Source organism: Sminthopsis crassicaudata, chromosome 2, assembly GCF_048593235.1.
Source record: "Sminthopsis crassicaudata isolate SCR6 chromosome 2, ASM4859323v1, whole genome shotgun sequence".
In the NCBI taxonomy this organism is placed as follows: Eukaryota; Metazoa; Chordata; class Mammalia; order Dasyuromorphia; family Dasyuridae; genus Sminthopsis; species Sminthopsis crassicaudata.
Window position 1 is genome coordinate 123,505,809 of NC_133618.1, and position 22,270 is coordinate 123,528,078.

Here is a 22,270-nt window from a genome sequence, read left to right on the forward strand (position 1 = left end):
TATATGTGTGTGTGTGTGTGTGTGTGTGTGTGTGCATATATATATATATATATATATATATATATATGTGTGTGTGTGTGTGTGTGTGTGTGTGTGTGTGTGTGTGTGTGTGTGTCCCTATGGGACTTACTCTTCATTGCTGGAGATCAATACCTTGAGACTATGTGAGGGATAGATAAGGGTTGGTAAGAGCAAAAGAGATCCATTCTCTCCATTCTCTTTCCTCTCTTTAGACTGCTTTGAACTCTATGATCCAGGGGTTTCTGGCTTTCAGTTCTGAGACTGAAGATGGAAGAGGCCAATGTCACTTCAGGTTGCTGAAAGAAAATATATGAGAGGAGCTGGCAAGTCTCCACCATGTCCCTTTCCCTTGTTTGCTACATTAGAGACTTCAGGGAATTTCCCCTTCAGTGAAATCTGGGTTTCTTGATTTACCTCACTCTCAATGGAAAAGAACTCCTTCACTTTGTGATGTATTATAGATTTTCCTATAATTCTATATCCTCGGAGCATTTTCCTATGTATACTTTTCTTGATTTGTTGTTGTTGTTGTCATTGCTTTTTAACTTGGATAAATAGGTTTCTTTGCTACTTGCTATGTATATTCATTTTGGAGGTATGGTTTGGATATAAAAGTCCTGTTTCCTCTTAATTAATGAAATAGCTATCAGAAGTTAAATTGAACCTGAAAACCACATCCCCTAGACTAATAATAATGTTAATAATTTAAGGATATAATTCTAGCCCAGTAGCCCTGTCTCTGAAGAGAACTGAATGGTCAAGTTTATGGTCCCAAATCTCTTGCTTCTCCAGGCAGGAAATAAAATCTCTCTTGGAGAAGCATTAGGGGAGAAGATCCTAGAGATGGATAGTCTATCTCCTTCCAAGCCACATAATGATATTCTTCGTTACATGTGGGGGAAGAGCCCTCACAACATATACATATATATGTATAAGTATTTATATATGGGTACCAGCACCCTCCTGGTATCTTAGATTCACACCCTAGGGGTTATCCTCAATCCTCATTCTTACCTCCTTCATGGCCAATCTATTGGTCTTGACTTCAGGCTCGGTGCTCTATCCTCTAAGCCAAGGACTGTCATTTTTACATTTCTGACATCTTTCCCATACACCCCTTTTCTCCTCTGTTACTGACACCATCACCTCTTGGCCAGAATACTGCAATAGTCTACTGGTCCATATGCCTGCTATAAGGCTCTCCCCATTACAATCCATCTGCCATTCAGCTGCCAAATGATCTTCCTCAAGTTTAGGTTTAACCGTGCAATACTATTCTGAACTAAATAAATTACACTGACTACCTATTACTTCTAGGATCAAATGTAAAAATCTGTTTGGCATTCAAACCCCTTTATAACTTGCTTTCCTCATCTCTCCAAGTCTGCTTACACCTTATCATCTCTACTACTCTGCAATCCAGGGACACTGGCCTTTTGGCTGTTCCTTACATAGGACATGCCATCTCACCACCCTGGGCATTTTTGCTGGCTAATTCCCAAGTAGGGAATGCTTTCCCTCCTCATTCCTTTCTGGCTTCTTTTATGTCACAATTAAATCTTATCCTCTGCCAAAAGTTTTTCCTTAATCCTAATGCCTTCCTTTTATTGAGTATCTCCAATTTGTCCCGTATATATTGTGTTAATACATAGTTATTAGCATTTTTTCTCCCCTATTACATTGGAGGTTCCTTGAGAGCAGGGATTGTTTTTTTACTCTTTTTACTTGCTATATTCTCAGTTGTCACATTGACACAATTCTTGGCACATTGTTAAGTTCTTAATAAATATTTCTTTTTTAATTTTAATTTTTTTATTTATAAAATATATGCATGGGTAATTTTTCAACATTGACCCTTGCAAAACCTTCTGTTCCAAATTTCCCCTATTTCCCCTACCTCCTCCCTCGGATGGCAGGTAGTCCAATACATATTAAATATGTTAAAATATATGTTAAATCCAATATATGTATACATAGTTATACAGTTATCTTGATGCATAAGAACAATAGGATCAAGAAAGAAAAAACAAAACCGAGAAAGAAAACAAAATGTAAGCAAACAACAACATAAAGAGTGAAAACGCTATGTTGTGATCCACACTTAATAAATATTTTTGACTGACTTATTGTGTATGTGTTGTTTTCCCTTAATAGAAGGTAAAAGTTTTCTATCTATAGCAAAAATTTTCAGTTTTTCTTTGGAAAACCCACACTCCTCACCCCCAGAACAGTGTCTGAAACATAGTAAATGTTTAGCAAATGTTCACTGAATGAGTGAATGAATGAAGCATGGTGGAATAGAAAGAATAAAGGACTGGGACTTGAAAGACCCAAGTTTTAAGTTTCAGCTCCATAACTTTATGGCAGTTATTTGTGCCTCTTTGTGCCCCACTTTCCTCATATGTTAAAAAAAAAAAAAAAGGGGGGGGGGGAGGAGGAAGAAATTGGACCAGAACAGGGAATTCTTTACCTTTTTTATATTATGTACTCCCTTGGCAGTCTTGTGAAGCCTACAAACTCTTCAGAATAATTGTTTGAGGCCCATATTCATAATAAAAGGAAATGCTAAATTTTAGTTAAAAGTTAGTAAAAATCAAAAAGTCTTTTTTTTCCCATCAGTTCATGGACTCTTTTGATTATGGACCCCTGGATTAACAGATTGGTGAAGTTCAAATCAGCTCTAATATTTTGGAATACAGTGTATGGCTACTATTTAGACAGGGAGTCCATTTGATTACAAAACCTTGGAGATAGGAAAGGATGCCTAGTTCAACTCATTCTTCTGAAAGAGAGGAAATTGAGGTCCAGAGAGATCTTATCTCTTGCCTAGATTTAGTAGCTGATAGAATTAGAATTTGTAGCCTCCATTTTACCCAGAACATAAGATGAGATAGTTTGGTATTGGTAAAATTAATTTCATTTATTCATTTTTTGTGCCCAAGCTATAATTCTGGCAGTGCAAGAGATACTAAAGAAAGTCATATTGTTTTAGGACTCTTTAGGGTCCTACTTACAAAGTGGATGGTTTGGGAATTACAGGATGCCCTCTGATTCGGGGATAGGGGCTTAAGACAGAGCAACGCTAAGCAAAGGGTTGGATCACTTTATGCATAACAGGGACAACCCACCACACACAATGGTGATAATTGAGGCTATAATAGATACCTCCTTTGCTGCCCCCTGTCTCCCTAGCTTAATTAGACTGATTATAACTATCTAAATGTGGTTTTAGCAAACCTATTGTTTTTTTATGGCAAGGCTAAAGATAAAGGATCCACTAAAATGAGTTGAGAAGAATGTTATTTTGTGATCAATCCTCAATTTCCCTGCACACACACACACACACACACACACACACACACACAGAGCAATTTCTTTATTATAACATACCTGATTGTTCTAAGAAGACTCAGAGCTTGTCTAGCTCAACTCCTTCATTTTACAGATGAGTAAACTGAGGCCTAGGTAATTTAGATAATTTGCACAAGATTATAAAGGTAACAAACATCAGATTTTCAACTTGATCCTAGATATCATAACTCCAGGGTAGCAAAATGGCTTAGAGGATAGAGCACTGAGCCTGAAGTTAAGAAGACCTGAGTTCAAATATGATCTAAGTGACTAGCTACATAACCCTGAACAGGTCAATTAATTTCTGTTTGCTTTAATCCTTTGGAGAAGGAAATGATAAACCATTTTAGTGCCCTCGACAAGAAAATTCCTCAGAAGACACTGGCATGCTATGTTCCACCGGGTAACAAAAAGTCAAGCACAATTGAATGTTTGAAAAACATATTATAACTCCACGGTCAGTATTCTTTCCTCTGTGCTCCTTGACCAATGCTTTCAACTCAATCCAGTTTACCTTGGTTAAGTTCTTACTGTGTCCAAACCACTAGTTGGATGCTTTGGCAATAGAAAGCACCCATAATATCAGGTCCTTGTCTTGATAGAACTTACAGTCTCCAAGCAGATAAGACCCAAACACAAATAATTCTAATGGACAATAATGTGTGATAAAGGCATTTAAAGACTTGAAAACATACTGTGATATGAAATCTTGGTGGGTGGAGGATGTTATTGCTGACAGGGAGATGGGGAAGATTTCCAGAAGGAGGTGGCTATTTATTTAGACTTTTAAAGATGGATAGGAATTAAACTGGCAGCTAGGTGGTACAGCAGAGTGCCAGGCTCAAAGTCAGGGAGATTCCTTTTCCTGAGTTCAAATTTGGCCTCAAATACCTGCTAGCTATGTGACTCTGGGCAAATGAACTTAACTATGTTTGCCTCAGTTTCCTCATCTAGTTCATCAAAATGAACCAGAAAAGAAAAAGAAAAAAATTTTTTTGATAAGAAAGTCCCACAATGGAGTCATGAAGAATTGGGCATGACCGAAAAATTACTAAAGAAAACCATCAGGATTTCAAAATAATCAATTGTTTTGTAACTATTTCATTTGTATTTAAAGAAGTATGTGCAATCTAACCTAAGTCTTTGACGTCAGGGACTTTTTTGTTTTTATATCCCTAGAACTAAACACAATATCTGATTCTTACTAAATCCTATTTGATAAATTGGTTAATCCCGGTGAAGAGGGAGAGGGAAAAGGTAAGGTGGGGGAGGTAGAAGAGGTATTTCCACCATGATGAAATAGAAAAAACAATGGAATTGAACTCAGAGGACCTGGGTTCACCTACTGTGTGACCTGGAGAAAATGATTTTCCAGTTTGAATCCCAGTTCTCCCTTCTGTAAAATGTGGGAATTGGACTGGAGGACCATTAAGGTCTATTCCACTTCTAGCTCCTATAGCCTATCAGTCAGACATAGGAAATGGCATGAGTCATAGTTAAGAGGTGGAGAAAGCAGATAGCATGAACTTCGGGTTGGACAGAGAGTAGTCCAGTCATTGATTTTATGGCTCAGTGTCTATATTGTGCCTTACACCCTTTTCTTTCCTCACATTTATGCCTGTCAATGAACTGTTTTCTTGGCAGATGCTCTTAGAGTTAGCTCCAGGCAGAATTCCAACATCTAGCAAGAACTAGAGGGGAAAGCCCAGGATTCTGCCAGAGGCCTCAGATTCACACCCCAACTCTGCTACTTAGTGATCCTGGGTCATTGACTTCCTCTTCCTGGGTTTTCATTTTCTTCTCTGTAAACTGAGGGCAGGATGATTTCTGCACCCTTCAAAATTTTGTGATTCTAAAATCCATTTCAGGAGTCACATACAGCCTGGGCTTGCCTTTTGGAAGTGTAATTCTTTCCATAGAGCTACTGATAACTATTGTTCACTCCCTCACAATATCTCGGCTGTTTACTCACTAATATCTGAGTGATCTCCCATCCTAAACAGCCAGCTCAGCTGGCTTGAATCATTCCAGGATGAATCCAGGGCTTGTGGCCTGATAATCACTTCCACAAATGAATCAGGAAGGAGGGGGAGGTTGATTACAGTGAAGAAAGAGTCTATTTAAGCACATGCTTGGTAATAAGCATGTCGAAGAAAGGAAACATAGAAAAATGACAGAAAGGATTTTAATGGTCTCTGAGATGAACAAAACATATTCATAATTCCCATCCCCAAAGGAAGAGGGTTAGAAAAGACAGGGATGGAAAAGAAGTTTTGTTTGGGTTTTTTGAAAGTGAAGCTGTCAGTTGCAAAGCCCCATAAAGAAATATTTACATGACGGAAATACTAGAAGTAATCAGGGAGAAAGCCACATTATGTGGGCAGCCCAAAACTTGGAGTAACAGGACTTTATGAACCAAAGCATGAGAGCACATATGTCCCTTTAGGTGTTTGAACTTACTGAGTCACCACGAAGTTTGCAGGGACTTTGGCCAGCATTTTTCAAAGTGGTAAAATTAAGTAGGACAAGACATTCCAAACAATTAAAAACCCAGAACACTATAAAGACTTAAGAAGAAATGGCCTGGGGCAGCTTGATGGGGCCATGGATAGAGTATCAGCCCTGACTTTAGGAGGACCAGAGTTCAAATTTAGCCTCATATATTTATTGCTTACTAGCAGTATGACCACAGGCAAGTCACTTAATACCAATTACCTCCTGAAGTAGAAATGGCCTTTTCACTTTAAATCTTTATTTATTTATTTATTTTTGTTAAATCTATCTCCCTTTATTCCAAAAGTTAGCAATGAGAGATAATGGCATTTGACTTTTTATCAGTTGCCTCCTGTGAGCTAACTATGTTTTTGGTTTGCCTAAATGAAGTGTTAGAAAATGGTTAGGCTATGTGAACCATAAGGGACAAAAAGGAAGGATAAATATGTTACCTAATCAGTCAGTTTTAAGACTCAGCAGAAAAAAAATATTTTAGAAAAGGGATGATTTCTTCTTGTTTTTTTTCCTCAACCATAAATAGAAAAATGAAATATTTCAGATTGTTATAAGCAGGATGTAAAACTGAGAGGAAGTATAATTTAGTGGAGATAGTAGAACTTTGAGTCAGGAAACTTGGGAAGAAATCCTGACTGCAACTTTTGTCAGGTACCCAAGACTTAGTTTCCTCATTTATCAAATGGGAATAACCCTTGACTACACAACTCACAGGCTTGCTTCTAGGAAAGTGCTGTGTAAATAAGAATTGTTACTCTTTTGTTCATATATAATGTAATAGATAATTATTACTATTACAACCAAATGTTGATTACTCAGTCTAAGGAAGAACATTTGCCAAGTTAATACAAAACGTGAAATAACTGAAAAACTAAAGATTAAATGCTGAGAGAAGCAGATTTTTGAAAGTGTTGGGGAGTAATCATTTTTTCTTTCTCTTTTGATTACTGCCCTCTTTTTAGTTTAGTCAAGAAGTCATTTTGTCATGAGATAAATAAACAAAAAACTCAACTTATTTTTACAGTGAATGAAAGAAGGGCTAGCTCACTGTTTTAACTTTGTTGCTACTTCCTCCCATTGCCCTTTTTCTCCCTTACGTAGAAAGTGCCTCACTCAGCGGCAGCCAACTCTTGCCCTGAAAGCAGCCAACATTCTTCTTTTGGGCTGTATGAGTGAGCTCCAAAGAACAAATACCATTGTCAGTCCTGCTCTCCAACAACAGTCAGATAGTAATGGGAGCTTAAAGGGTCACAGGGAGAGCTGGACAAATTGCCAAGGCTTTATTCATCCCTGAGTTCCCTGACCAGGGAGAGAAAATCAACCAATAGGGGATTTGCACAAATTCAAGGAAGTATGCCTACCTAGGAAATATGTGGGTAGGAAAGATGATTCTTGGGGAAGTCCCCTCTACCTTAGCACAGATATAATCCACAAATCAGATTATTGAAAGTACTATTTTGAAAAGTAAACAAAGCAGGAAAAGTGCTCTTGAAAATCAATAATGGAGACTAAGTTGCCGTTTTGAAAAGAATTATACAATGTTTCATCAACGCAAAAAAACTTGGAACACCCTCCCTCCATTCCTCCAGCTAACCAAATTCAACCCATCCCTTGAAGACTAACCTCAAATCCCACTTCCTCTGTGAAAGCTTCCTTGTTGACTGAAGCCCACAATGTACATTGCAATTATTATATAGAATGACATTAGCACTTTAGCACATGCTCTATCATTCCTTGATGAAGATGTCCCCATCTGGCTTCTTGAGGACCTTACCTTAAAAATCTCTCTGTCTCTGCCTGTCTGTCTGTCTGTCTCCCTCCTATTAAACATGCAAACACACACAATTTTAATACAATGCTGGACACGATACAATTATATATAAGCAAGAGGTGTTAACTGCAGGCAGGGAGAAACCTTAAAGATCTTCCATCTAAAACAACCCCTTTATTTTACTGAAGAAACCCAGGCCTCGCGAAGGAGAATAATTTTTTACCGAACACTTAGTAAGTTAAAAAGCCAGGTACAGTTCCGGCTGAGCATAGGTGCAGCAAAACTCCTCGGAGGAGTCATTATTCAGATCCAGTATTCGGGGACTCTGGTCAAGGCCGGATCCTCCATTTATTTTGCAAAAACAGTGTCTTTTGTTTCAATTCATGTGACGAAAAGGAATCTTTTAGAGATCATATGATCTACCTTCCATTTTACAAATAGGGAGGCTGAGGTACAGAAGGCAGAACAAAAAAGGGAACCCACTTCTCCTGGTCACAGGGCTTTTACCCCTACTGTGCTATCTATCTTAGGGAAGTGAGGAAGGACAGAGCAATTCTCAGTTGCTGAATAGTAGCCATAGAATCAAGATAATTTATGTGCTAGCTGTGTGACAACCTTTCTGAGCCTCAGTTTCCTCACTTGTAAAGCTAAGGGACTGGGAGACTATGAAATTGGTCTAAGACTTTCCCGCTTTAACTTTCCTCGGGCTTTCTTTGTAGCCAGCAACACAGGTGAAAGAGCCGAACGGCCGCTGTCCGCCTCACTACTGCCGCCTAGAGCCCAGAGGCCGCCAGGGAAATCTTTGCTAAGGCACTAGGACAGGCGGAGCAGTTCCCGGCTGCCTTTTCTGGCCAAAGCGCTTCGGGGAAGACTGCCGTAACTGCTGGGAGCCGGAGCCTCCAGGGCTTGTACTCCGTTAAAATAGCTGTGGCAGCAACAGCTGCTTATCCCCAGCCTGTAGCTCCCCCTACTCCAGTCCAGGCATCCAGACTAGTGCGCTGGTGGCCCTTTTGCTATCTCTCTCTGAAGTGTCTCTGCTCTTGCTGCGGTTCTCCGGCGTCCCTCATCAGTGTCTTTTCCCCTCTTTGTTGTTCCTCTCTACCTCTCACCTCTGGCTCCATCCCGCAGGTAGCCACCCCCTAAGCGTCGGGACTGGAAGAACACTCAGTCCCCTCCCTTGCCTCCCACTAACCCATCCCCGGCAGGGTTTCCAGTCCGCTGCCGGGTGCGCCCAGCTGCTGCTGCTGCCGCTGCTGCTGCTGCTGCTGTTGCGTGCCGCACCTCTGGCCGCAGCCGCCCCGAGATTCCCTCCCACCTCAACTCCCACGCCTTCTGTGCGCCCCCCCCTCTTTCCTTTCCTCTCCTCTACTCTTTCAGCCCGAAGTCCCCACCCCCTTGTGCCCTCAGGGGGGCACCCCCAAGGGGTGGGAGGGTGGTCAGCCGTGCCCAGGTCGCCAAGTGGCGGAGAGGTGACGGTAACCGCCTTCCTATTTCCGCTCAGCCGAGTGGTGGGGTGTATGTGTGTGCGCGTGTGTGTGTCAGAAGGAGCGAGAGCTCAGAGAGACACGGAGGGGAGAGAGCTCAGAGAGAGGAGTTTCTGCTTCGCTCGCTCCTTCTCCCACTCACCGGAGCCTTGGAGCAGGGCCTATCTTCCCGCCCCACTTCCCCCTCCCCTCGCACCGAGCAGCGTCTCAGTCGCTTGGGCGCAGCAGGTTGGGGCAGGAGGCTCCAGCGCCTGCAGCCTGCCTGGAAAATGGTTACTCCGGCGGGGGAGCTTGCACTGATCGGGCTAGGTAAGTGCACTACCTTCTCTCCTCTCCTCTCCTCATCCTCGATCCTTCTTTCCTTCTCATTCACCTTCCTCCCCCAGCCCCCTTTCTCTTTTTCGGAAAGGAGCCGGAGCTCCCCTTTGCGGGGATGTGGTGGGAGAGAAGCTGAGAATACCAGGAGTCTGCAGCTTGGGGGAAGTGGTAGGCGAGGGAGACGGAGGGTGAGAAGACAGCCCGCTCCCGGGGACTGACGTTTCTGCAACCCGTTTCCAAAGAGAAGCTGCATCGCAGACCCCTTCTCCACCCATCTCTCCCAGGATGGTCCCCCTAAAAAGGGCTCTGCAGACCCAGTTGAAAGCTGCCAAGGAGAAGGAGGGCTTTTGTAAGGAGTCGAACTTTAAAGCTGTGTGTAGGCATCTTTAAATTTGCTCTTACACACATCGACCTACTCACCTCCCTCCCTTCTTCCTTCTCCCTCTTTCTTGAGCGCTGCTTCTTTCCTTCCCTCTCCTCCGCGCCGCTCCCCGCAAGTGTCGGTAACCAACAGTATGTTGATTCGTTTAATGAATCTAGATAGGGTGCCCTAAACTGAATCCTGCTGCTAAGAGACTATCGCTGGCTTCGGAGGTTAGATTTGGGGTCCAGCTCAGATACTCCTCACTTGTGTAACCTTGAATAAATGTTTCCCTTTTTTTTTGGGGGGGGAACTCAGTTTCCCTATCTGTAAGAAGAAAATATTACACGAAATGATCTTTAAGGCCCTTTTCCAGTTCTAAATCCTGAGCAGGTGACATTTTTGCCCCACCCCCACTCGCTTCGGTCTCAGGTAAACTTTTCCCTCCCCCAAGCACTTTAAGAGTCCCTATTGCCTCTGTTTTCGATCTTTTTGCCTTCTGCCTTTCATTTGGTCTTTCGGGGATTTTTTGAGACCTCGGAATTTGTGGTGTTTGTAGGTATTTCTGCAGATATTTTCCTTGGGGACAAGATTGGTTTGGTGGCGGAACAATGGAGCAGGAATGAAACTCTAGAAGCAGCTTGGCTAATTTCCTTTGAGTTTGTTCTTGGAAATAAGCAGGGTTTGGGGAGGGGGGGCGCGTCCTGAGGGGAGGAGAAGTTTAAACTCTGCAAATTTTAGAAATTACGACTGAGGAAGGTGGGTTTTTTTTTGGGGGGGGCATCTTTCATGGATCTGTATCACAGGTCAGTCTTTGGCTATCTCTGGACTGTAGAGACCAACCAAAAAGTACTGCTCGTTTACTTCTTTACTTTAAAAACACACATTTATTCGATTAACTCATTTTTCGCTATTCATTTATTAAGTTTTTGAGGCCATCTGGTTCTTTTCACTTTCATTTTACAAAAGAGTAAACTAAGGCCAAGATTACTTCATCATAGTTATGGGAGAACTTCAACATTCAGTCAATAATCTGGCTCTTGCTCTCATGAATTTTATAGTCTAGTAAACAGATAAGACCCCAATAAAGAGTAATAATACACAATATTTCATGATGCTTGTATTAGCCAGATACAAGAGGAGCAGGCAAGGAAGGGAGAGCAGGAAAGGGAAGGGCATCTTGAAGGAGGTAGCATCCACTTGAGCATTAGATTAGAGTTAGGAATCCAAAGAAGCAATGGATCACAAGGTCATAGATTTAGAACTATCTTCTCATTTTACAGCTGAGGAAATTGAGTGCCAGAGAGGTTATGACTTGCCTAAGGTCACACACTTAGAAAATGTCCAACTCACACACTTAGAATCTGAATTTAGGACCTCCTATTCTGAAGATAGGGAAAGGCATTCCAAACATAGGGAAGAGCATTAATATAGAACTTACATTAAAAAAAAAGTGTGCTTTGAGGGCAAAGAGAGTTGTTGAATTTGTCTTAAGTTTGGTGAAGGGGGAGTAAGTCATATTATAGCTAGCAAGGGTCATTCCCAGAGACATCTGAGAACTATGCACATTGAGGTGTGAATTTTGCTTGGTAGATAGTAGGGAATTGCAGAAGAAGATTTTGGGGAGAGAGAAGCAACATAACTGAGTCTTGAAGATCAGAAAGATCAATTTAGTAATGGGATAAAGGATGGTTGGCAGAAGGGACAGTGATTTTGTAGTCCAGAAGGAGTGATAAGAAGTATTATTATCTGCTAGAGAGGGAAGGAAGGCACAACCAGAAATGCCAAGTTGCTAACAAAGAATAATTTTATATACATAGAAATAAGTTGTAGAAGAACTGTTTCTTCTGGGTTTGAAAACAATCAATACTCCACTGAACAGAAATTTAAATGTTGGTCCCTACTCTTGGGCATTGAGAATATAGAAGCTAAAAAAACCCCAGAGTTTCTGTCCTGGAGCATAAAGTTTCACAAGAAAAGAATCTTTAGTTCCTGATTGTAAGTATAAAAAGTCATCTGGATTCTGGAAGTTGAGAATTATATATATATATATATATATATATATATATACATATATATATATATATATATATATATGTCTTTTCTATCTCTAAGGTTCTATCAAGGGAATGATCCTTGGGGATTCTCCTTACTGCAGATTTTTCTACTGGATTTTAAAAGTTTCAAGGTGATCTTAGAATCTTCAGTGAAAATGTAGATAAGAAATAAGAAACTGGATAATTCATTTACTTTAGTATCATCTACCTTCCATTGGAAAAGAACCATACATTTCCTCTTATTCATTTCTTATTATGGTTAGATATGATATATAGGGAGATGAATAAATGTGTTCTCTGAGAAGGGGAAGTAATTCTGGCAGGGTCTCACTTCTACCAAGTGTCAAACCTTCCCTATCGTGGATATAGTTTGCTGCATGTGTTCACACTTATGTATATTTCTTTCTCTTTTTGCCTGTTACAAAATTATCTTTAGCTTCATCTTTTGGGGATTTTCTCCCCTTATATTTATGAATGAAGAAAATAGTGCTCATTTCTAAAAGGACCAAATTAAAAGGCAGATGGAGAGTATAAAGGAAAAGAGTAATTTGCACTAGTGACAAATCTTTCATTTATTTAAAAAAACAAAAGAAAACAAAACATTTGGAGCAATTAGCTGCACCAGCCAATCCCTGACCTAATTATCTGGCTGGAGGAGAGAGACTATCCCCACCTGAGAAGAAATCTTTGTAGGATTAGGATTTTCAGAATGTGATTAGTTTTCTCTGATGCCTTGGACAAAAATCCAAATGTTTCTTTCTTCTAGCCATTGGTTAACTGGAAGGATTTCTTTCATCTGCAAATTTTCCAAACCCTTCTAAGTCTTTCTTGCCCGTGGCTGTGCTTAAATCAGTCCTGGGGGATGTTTGAAAGAATGGAATGATGTTCCTTTCCTTGCAAGTTTCTGTTTTAAGTAAAAATGGGACCTCCCTTCCCCAAGGGAGAGGGAAGGGAATCATCATTTTAGAATTTAGTGTTTAAGTCCCCTTTCAGGTGATGGGTTGGGACTAGGTGAACTCCAAGAGCTATCCCTTCCAACTCTAAGACCTATGATCCATCTTTGAGGGATGAGTATCTGTGGGAAAGCGGAATTGTGTTAAATCTGAGTGTCCTAAATGACCCTACTGAGAGACCCTGACTGTGGTGGTATTTATGCCACTCCAGCCTTACTGTCCTTGACAGGTCAACACAAAATGTATTCAGTTCTTAGAGGCCTGTGTCTTTTTATGTCATAGAAGCCCATTATATTAGTGAGTATTTGAATGCCATATGACTTTAGATGTCTTATTACAGTCTAAACCTCCCGGAAAGTCCTTTATAAATTTAAAGCATGGAATGTCTATAAATCGTTGCTTAAAAGTGAAAATCTAGTTTTCTCCTAAAAGTTGCCTGATATAAAAACCAAAGTAGAAAAACAGATGAAAAGCCTCAAGGAAAGAAAGATATAATCCAATTTGCCCAAATAGAGCTCGAATGTCTTTTCCTCTCCCAAGTGAAAAAAATAAGGCAGCTTCATATCCAATGTATGTTGATAGTTCCCCAGTGATGTCCAGTGAATATTGTTCCATCCCCCCCTTGCCCCCACTCCCCCAGATAATTCCTGATGTCATTTTCATGGTTTGGAGGTGACCCCACATTCCAGAGATTTTACCTGAGACAAAAGAGTCCTATGGAAATGTAAAAGCCCACCTTGTGGACCTGCCTGCCTGCTGTCCTAAGGGGCAGTTTAGCATTGTGCATAAAATGTTAATTTCCAACCACAGACTGCCATAGTCTGGAGGCTTTGAGTCCTTTACTTACATCTTTATTGATTTCTTTAATTTTCATTGTCACACAAGGTTTAATAGTTCTTCTGCCAGTCAATAAACAAGTATTTATTGAGGCCAGGGAAAATGGAGAGTAATAGATATAAGACTGCAGAGAGTCAATAATCTAGTTGAAGAGACAATGCTAATATACACAGAATAATTAATGAATGAAGAAAAATAAGTAATTGACCAAGCAATACATTTCAGAGCATAAATTCTGTTTGCCCATTTAGTTCCAGGAATGGATGGATTGATGAGATGTTACAGAGCCTCAGGGAAAATGGAGAATTTGAGAGGCAGGCCTTGAATCTTAAATAGGAGACAGTCACTCTAACTTTTGGGGAGTAGACTTGGGGATTTCAAGGTGAAGTTCTCCACTTTTGGAAAGGATGCCATCTTAGACATGCCTTCCCAAGATCTGTATCATATCTACCTGATTTAAATATTTTCCCACCATTTTCTTGGTTACAAATATTTAGTAACATTGAACATAACTTAGAATTATAAGGTTTCTGAACTGGGAGGGGACCACAGAGATTATTTAGTATCATCCCCTCATTTACAAATGAGAAAACAGAAGTCCACAGAGGAATGGCTTACCTAAAGTTTCATAGATGGTAGCAAAGGCAAAGCTAGGACTCGCTTCCTTTGACTGGCCATTGCCTGATACTTTTCCTTCTTTACTGTCCTTCTTGTCTGAATAGAAGATGTCTAATCTTTTTTGATTTTGAAGATTATATGTGGATAAGAGGGAACCCCAAATTTGACTTTAACACTTAGTTGCCCTAAAACTACTATTTCTCAGATTTCGACTTGTACAAATTAACAACATCAATTTTGTCCACAAACAACTTTATATCCATTTGTTTTGCAGATAATTTTTTTTTTTCAGACTGTCTTAAGACTCCATTGTATAGGAAGCTCTCTGTGAGGGAACTATCTTCTATAGTACATTAATTTCTGCTTTGCAATTAGGAGCAGCTAAGTGGAAAGTGGATAAGAGTGTCAGGCCTGAAGTCAGGAATATTAGCATGGACTCTAACCAAGTCACTTAACTCTATCTCTTGTTTCCTTATCTGTCAAATGAGCGGGAGAATTAAAAAGGGTCACTGGGAATCAGAAACAACTCATCAACAACTAGTTGATATAAATATTTTATATATTATGTAAAATATGGTAATTCCAGCCCAATAGAAATATTCTGTGAGAATTTGAATGATAAGACCATATCAGAAATTCATTATTTGCATTACTGACTTACCTGTATAGCATTAGATTTGGAATCCAAAAGAGCTGATTCAATCTCACCTCAGTCACTTAGTTACTGGCCTTGGTTTCCTCATTTGTAAAATGAGGATAATAATAGTACCCACATCATACAGTTATGAGAATCAAATAAAATTATACATATACATGTGTATCATATATAGGCATATCTTAAAGTGCTATATAAAAGTAACCAATATTATCATTATTATTAATGTATAGTTTCAGAGTTAGTTGGGGACATTGAAAAGGTAATTACTTAGCTCAGGTTCACACAATATATATATAAAAAAGGACTTGATCTTATATTTTCCTGAATTGAGACCAATTCTCCATCCATAATACCACTCAGCCTCTGGAAAAAATAATTTCATGGAAATCAGACTTTTATATCCAAAAGAATTAACTAACTACAAATAAGGGAATGTCTAAGGATCATGAAATCCCTCCATAAAGGTATATTTAAATATAATTTACACAAAAATCATTTTTTGTAGAGCTTCATTTATGGAGATGGTTTAGATTACTTTATAAATCATCAATCATTACCTTTGTGAATTTCATTTTAAAGTATTAAACCTTGTCATTTTCAATCCACGGTAGTAGGTAGGGAACATGCCTGGGTTCAGTTTCCCATGGCTGGTTTCCTCAAAGATTGGTTTCTCAGGACATGAGCTTCATGTATTTACTAGATGCCCACTGCAAAGGTGAAATTCCTAGCAAGCTTAAGTTTGTTGCTAGAGTAACTAAAGACAAAAAGAACACTACAAAGGTTTAATGAAAACTTTTTTTTTTTTTCAAAGAGCACTTTACACAATGTTCCATTTTCCTGGTTCTTCATCTAAGGAGATTAGAAATTAAGATTGTGATGAACCAAAATAAATTTTTGTAAATGAAATTATAAAATTATTGGCCATTGAACACACTATCCCAAAGATTGTTTCATGCTCCAAACTGCTGCCATATCCATGATAATGATCCTTAGTTGCTTTGAAAGTTTCAAACTCCCCTATTATGTTTCTTTAAAGTTTGCAATATATCTAATAAATGCTGGCACTCGTTAATTTACAATCCATAAAGATGTCTCCCAACTTGGATATTCTGTGTTCTAATTTCCCTCCCAATTCTTACATTCTGTTTTCTAAAGTTTCTTCCAGCTCTGGCATTCTATGATTTTAATTACATAAGTTTCTGTTATTAAGATGCCTTTAACAGAGATAGATTTCTCAATAATCTGGTCAAAAATATTTAAGTTTTCTATCAATATATTTTTTCTGTCTGCAAAATTAGGAATCTTCCAATTCCCTAAAGGAGTATGGGGAAGAGGGAAAAGAGCAAGAGGCAAGAGAAAGAAAAGAGAAGACAGATCTTTATTTTAGTAGTTAGGCTTTTGATGATGTTCCAACCTTTCAGATACTTTGCTGGTGTTGTTCAGTCCTTTCAGTCATGTACAACTCTTCCTGACTCCATTTTAGGGTTTTCTTGGCAAAGATACTAGAGTGGTTTGTCATTTCCTTATCCAATTCATTTTACAAGTGAGGAAAGTGAGGCAAAGAGTTAAGTGACTTGCTCAGGATCACACGGCTAGGAATTTCTTGAGGCCAGATTTGAACTCATAAAGATGAGTCTTCTTGATTCCAAGTCCAATACTCTATCCTCTCTCTAAGCTGTAAAATGAGAAGGCTGGACTTATCTTCTAACTTGAAATCCTAAGTCTTTGATACTTCATAGGATTACAGGATTTTAGAACTGAAAGGGACCTCATTAGAAGTCATTTTAGACCAGCTCCTTAATTTTCAGATAGGAATTTAGGGCTTATAGTAATGAAGATTGACCTATTTGTTGACCTACTTGTTGACCTGTATTGTTTGTTGTCTTGGTGTTCCAAGTCAAGTTTTTTTTTTTTTTTTTTTTTTTTTTTTTGAGGCTGGGGTTAAGTGACTTGCTCAGGGTCACACAGCTAGGAAGTGTTAAGTGTCTGAGATAGATTCGAACTTGGGTCCTCCTGAATTCAGGGCTGGTGCTCTATCCACTGCGCCACCTAGCTGCCCCAAATTTTTTTTTTTTTCATATGAAGTTGATTCTACATATAATAGATTCCAATAAAGTGAATTTTTAAATATTGAGTATAGGTTTTCCTTTTATAAACTTTCTCCTTACCGCTCCTCATTTCACTCTGAAGCATTAAGTTTTTAATGCCTTTGTGTTTGTATTTTCAAATATTGATAAGTCTTGTAATAAGTCATATTGATAAGGCAAATATTGATAAGTCTTATAAGTCATACGTGTGTGTGTGTGTGTGTGTGTGTGTGTGTGTGTGTGTATTCTTTAATCTTCCCTTCTCCTCCATTCAGCTTCTCCTCCTGAGTCTCATTTTGGTATAGAGAACATCCTCACATCTTGGAGGCTCAGCCAGTGAAGTATAAATTCTGTCAGACTCTGCATATAGGCCCAGGGATTAAATATTTGTTTTCTATGGACCATGCTAGCAAAAAGATATGTGGTTCTTCACCAGGTTGACCACCACGTGATGAATTATTATAGTCAAAGAAATTCTAGAAGAGTGTAACAAAAAGTACAAAAGAACTGTAACCTACATCAGTGGAAGGAACCCTACCCGCCCAGATGAAGTAATCTCATTCTTTTATCACCTCTATTAGAATATGAGCTCTTTGAGATCAAATGATTTTTTTCCCTTTCTCATATCTCAGCTTAATTTAGCATCGTGCTGTGCACATAAGAAGCTCTTAATTAAAGCTTTAATTCACTTTTAAATTCATCCACTGGATGATTCTAACCTTTTTTGTCTTTTAATCCCTGCCTTTTTTTTTTTTTTTTTTTAGGAATTTCTCAGTACCCAAAACCTCTAATATAGAGGCAACCAAAGCACACTTTGCAAATACAAACCTTAGTTTGCAAGTTTCTAGTTATGTAGTTGTTGTCAAAGGAAATATACTTTGAAATGGGACAAGGTGATAGGTGTAGTACAGATTGCAAATGGGGATTGAATTTGATTGTATGGTCAAATCAAGAAATGTTTTTTGAGTGCATACTTGCGTGCCTGGTAACATGCTAAACACTGATGACACAAAAGAAAGCAAAAACAATCCTTAATGTCAAAGAGTTCCCAATCTGATGGGAGAGACATCCTGCAGACATATGTTCAAACAAGATATAGCTAGATTTATACACATAAATAAATATACACAAGTATATATATATATATATATATATATATATATATATATATATACAAACAAGTATGTCTATATATATAATAGATATATCTATATTATATATATTACTATATATAGAGAGAGAGACAGAGAAGGGAGAGAAAGAAAGAAGGGAAAGGAGACAGACAAGAGAATGGAAGTGACAGACAAACAGAGAAATAGAAACAAAGAAAGGCAGAGACAGGCAGAGCCATAGAGAAACAGGCAGAGAGACAGACACAAAGAGACAGAGAGATGAAGACAGGGGGAAAAAAAAACAGAGAGAGAGAGGAAATAGAGTAGAATTAAGGGAACCAGGAAGATATTCTATATAAGATTTTAAACGAACTTGGAGAACATTTCAAACATGGGGGACAGTCAGTGAAAATATACAGAATTATGGAATATTTAGCAGATTAGGATATTTAAGACTGGAGAGATTTGAAAACTGTAAAATTTTTCTCTTAAAATGCTGTTACATCAAATCTTCAGACTATTAACACACAGACAGATATTTGAAAAAATAAAAATAGTAACCACTACTTTTACAGTGGGGCTAAATTCTCATTGTTTAATTAGGAATTTTTACTTTAGGGATAGCTTTAAAATTTCCAGTTAAAGGTAACCTTGACTTAGAGGTATTGCTAAAAATATTTCCACTCCAGATGTGATGTTGTTTCTGAAGAATAGGATGGGTGACATTGTTATTAATGACAGGGACTCCAAAGCACTCCATAAAACCTATGGATTTATGGAGTTTTAGAAACCTTCCAACTGCTGTGTTTTGTTTCACTAAGTTACCACTATAGTATCTGAAACCAAGATAACCCTGGATCAGAGAGTTGGATTCTTCTGCAGAGATGGAATGAATATTTGAGTTTCAGTTCCTGAATCTCAGTTTGAATAAGAGCAGTAAACAACCAGGTTGTGACGATTACTTTGTTACCATTTGGGGCCTGTTACATCATCTCTTACCTCTTTTTAATGACCCTACTTCCAAAAAGGTGCAGGAGATTAACAGGCTTAATGTATGACACAACTAAGAGGTCAGTCAGGGTGATACTCTGGTTTGTTCTTACTCTTTCAGCCCTTGCCTTGGTACATGGAAAGAATACTTGATCTGGAATCAAATTCTGGTTCTACCACTTACAATTTGTGTGTACTTAAGCAACTCACTGTGGGCTTCAGCTTCCTCCCATGTAAAATGAAGGTAGATGATCTATCTCAAAGGTCTCTTCTGGTTCTAAATATCTTGCACCTGAGTTACTCATCCAGGAAAATCCAGAGTTCTACTAAATTGTAGAGGGAATGTGCAAACAAGGTAAGGCTTAAGAATGACTAGTCCTTTTTACTTTTTCTGGTAGGGACCCCTTGGAATCAGATTTAGAAATCTTAGGAGGATAAAGCTCATTGTCTTAATTATCCTACTGATGTCTTTACTTTGGCCAGCCTGGGTTGTAACTTTATCACCTCTGTGTAGTGTTCTGTGTGACAATTTTAGCACAAGAGGAGAATATTTTCATGCACGTATACAAGCTGTCTACAGACACTGCAAGTGAATGTGAACCATGACAAATGTTTTTCATCGGCATAGCAGGCCTTTGGGTGTTATAATTAGGGCTTTCAGGGTATGATTCATAGGACCTGGACTAGGGAGAAGCTCACCAGCAAAGCAAATCTCGAGCCTGAGCATTTTTTTTTTTTTTTTTTTTGGTTGTGAGGCAAGTTCATGGAACAACCAACATCATGGTAAACAGTGTGGTTTGGAAGACCGTTTATAGGAGGGAAGAGGAAATATTGTGGTGCTATTCTGACCCTGTGTTGTTCTAACTGTAAACTTTAGGGTCTGGAAAGAAGATATTTCTGCGAATTTGTGATTTGATTGGTATGGAAGTAGCTTCTATGGGTGTACATTGCAACTCCTCCATATCATCTTGACCTACCAATTCAGTCTTTCTGTAAAACTTCCATAGAGCCTGAAGGATTATATATATTCAATTCTTTTAATATTTAAAAGGACCTTCTATTGTGCTTGGACTATTTATCTGTTATTTTTTCAATACATCACTTTATGAAGTATCTAGTACATCTATTAGAAGTGAGATGTATGGCATGGTGCAGAGAAAACTGATCTTGGAGTGAGGAAGATTATAGTTCAAATCTTGTATGACCATTGCCATGTCAGTGGGAACTTCTCAGGACTCCAAGCACCCTTCTAAGATCATGAGTGACAGCCCTATTGCTGATATGCATATTTGAAATTTCCCTAACAATGAAATCACAAGTTTGGGAGAGGGGGATGTACAACAAATAATATTACTCTGTCAGCCCTATATTTATTTTACAAATGCATATAGTATAAATATAAATCTAATTCAGCCCTAAGGCAGTTTACCGTATAGTAGAGGCATGTAATATTAAATACCATTAGAATATAAGCTTCTTGAAAGTAAGAACTGTTTCACTTTTGTCTTTTTTTTCTTTTTAAAAATCTGTAAAATAAGCTGTGGAGAAGGAAATGGTAAACTATTTCAGTATCTTTGCCAAGAAAATCCCAAATGGGGTCACAAAGAGTAGAACACAACTGAAATAACTCAATAGCAACATGCACCAGGTATCGTGCTAGACACTTCAACTCTACATTTATGCTACATTTTGTACACAGGTCCTTGTTAGCAACATGCTGTGGGCTTCTTTTATCCACCAGTACATCTTTTGATTGCCTTTTGGGACACCTGCAATTTTGATTTTTATGAGATCACGATGTTCTATGATTCATGGGCATATAACATCATTAGGAGAATATTCGTGTAAAGGAGAAAGATACAAAGCAAATAATATAAAATTTTCCATTCTCTAATCTTCATTCTCCCTTTGTCATTTGTGATTTGAAAATACTTTGCTTTTGATGTCATTGAATGTTTTGATTCAGTTCCTTTAAACTCATCATAAATAAGATTTTAAACTCCCTTGTAGAACCAACAGTTAGGAGGTGATAGCATTTGATTAACTGAAACAATATACACTGCACTAAAGTTATACTTTAAAAAAAATGATTTAAAGAAGTTGTTTTCAAAGTCTTGTCTAGGCCTGGATACTTTTCAGGGGGTCTTTAAGTTCATAATAATGCTAAGATGTTTTAAATTTCTACTATGGAAAATACTGATAGATGTAACCTATATAAGCAAAAGCTCTCTGATTCAATAATTTTTAGGTATGTAAAGGGATCCTGGGACCAAAAAAAATTGAGAACTACCGATTTAGCTTATATTTCAAGAACTTATGACAGTTCCAGGTAGTAATTATAACCAACAATTATCATTACATAGAATTGTAGATATATAGTAAAATCTTTATTAACTAGAATGTTTGGGGAATGAGGTATTCTTATTAATTTGTTTTCTTGCCTGAGGGTTAACCAACACGTTTGTTTCAACTTTTATTGAAAAATATTAATAAAATGCATTGGTTCACTTTCATTCCTTACTCAGTATTGTTGGGATAATAGGATCTTTAATGATTGAACATTACTAGGGCCATTGACTTGAAAAGACTATCTCATTGGAGAGTATTCTGTCTGTAGCCAGTATAAGCAATTGGACTGAATATAGTTTAGAAGGTTTGTTTTTTCTTTAAATATATGATGTAGTCTTATATTTTTGTTAAAAGGGGAAAATAACCAATTGTTTGAGGTTTATGTTTGGGTTTTGGATTAATAGCAATTTTACTCTTGCTTTAATCACAAAAATAAATGTTTTGGGGCACCATAGACTTTATTTCATATATGTCAAAGAAGCTGTGATTTTATCCTTCTGCTTTCCATGCAAATAGAAACTTGTATACCTTAGTAAAAGGTTTCATGAGCTGCTGTGGCTGACAAATAAGTTGCCCAGCCTTATGTATAACAAATAAATGTTCATCTCTGCAAATTAGCCAATTTACTTCTTGACAGAAAATCCATTTTTAAATTCTTTCTTAAAATGGAGTTAAAAGAACATGGGAATGTATAAAAAAGACTGGATTTAAATATGAAGACTTTTTCTAAATATTATTTGTAATATTTGCTATGTGTATGACGTTGAACTTGGATTTCCAGATTCTTCATCTATA

At 38.2% G+C, this 22,270-nt stretch overlaps 1 protein-coding gene across 1 annotated transcript in view; it reads left to right on the forward strand.

The window, feature by feature from the left end:
* The first annotated feature begins 6,054 nt into the window (after window positions 1–6,054).
* Window positions 6,055–22,270, forward strand: part of TGFA (transforming growth factor alpha) — a 120,617-nt gene continuing 104,401 nt past the window's right edge. Inside the window, exons 1-4 of the mRNA XM_074284724.1 lie at window positions 6,055–6,064; window positions 7,840–7,985; window positions 8,429–8,644; window positions 8,784–9,444. Coding sequence (XP_074140825.1) covers window positions 6,055–6,064; window positions 7,840–7,985; window positions 8,429–8,644; window positions 8,784–9,444 — 1,033 coding nt within the window. The remainder of the gene's footprint in view (window positions 6,065–7,839; window positions 7,986–8,428; window positions 8,645–8,783; window positions 9,445–22,270) is intronic.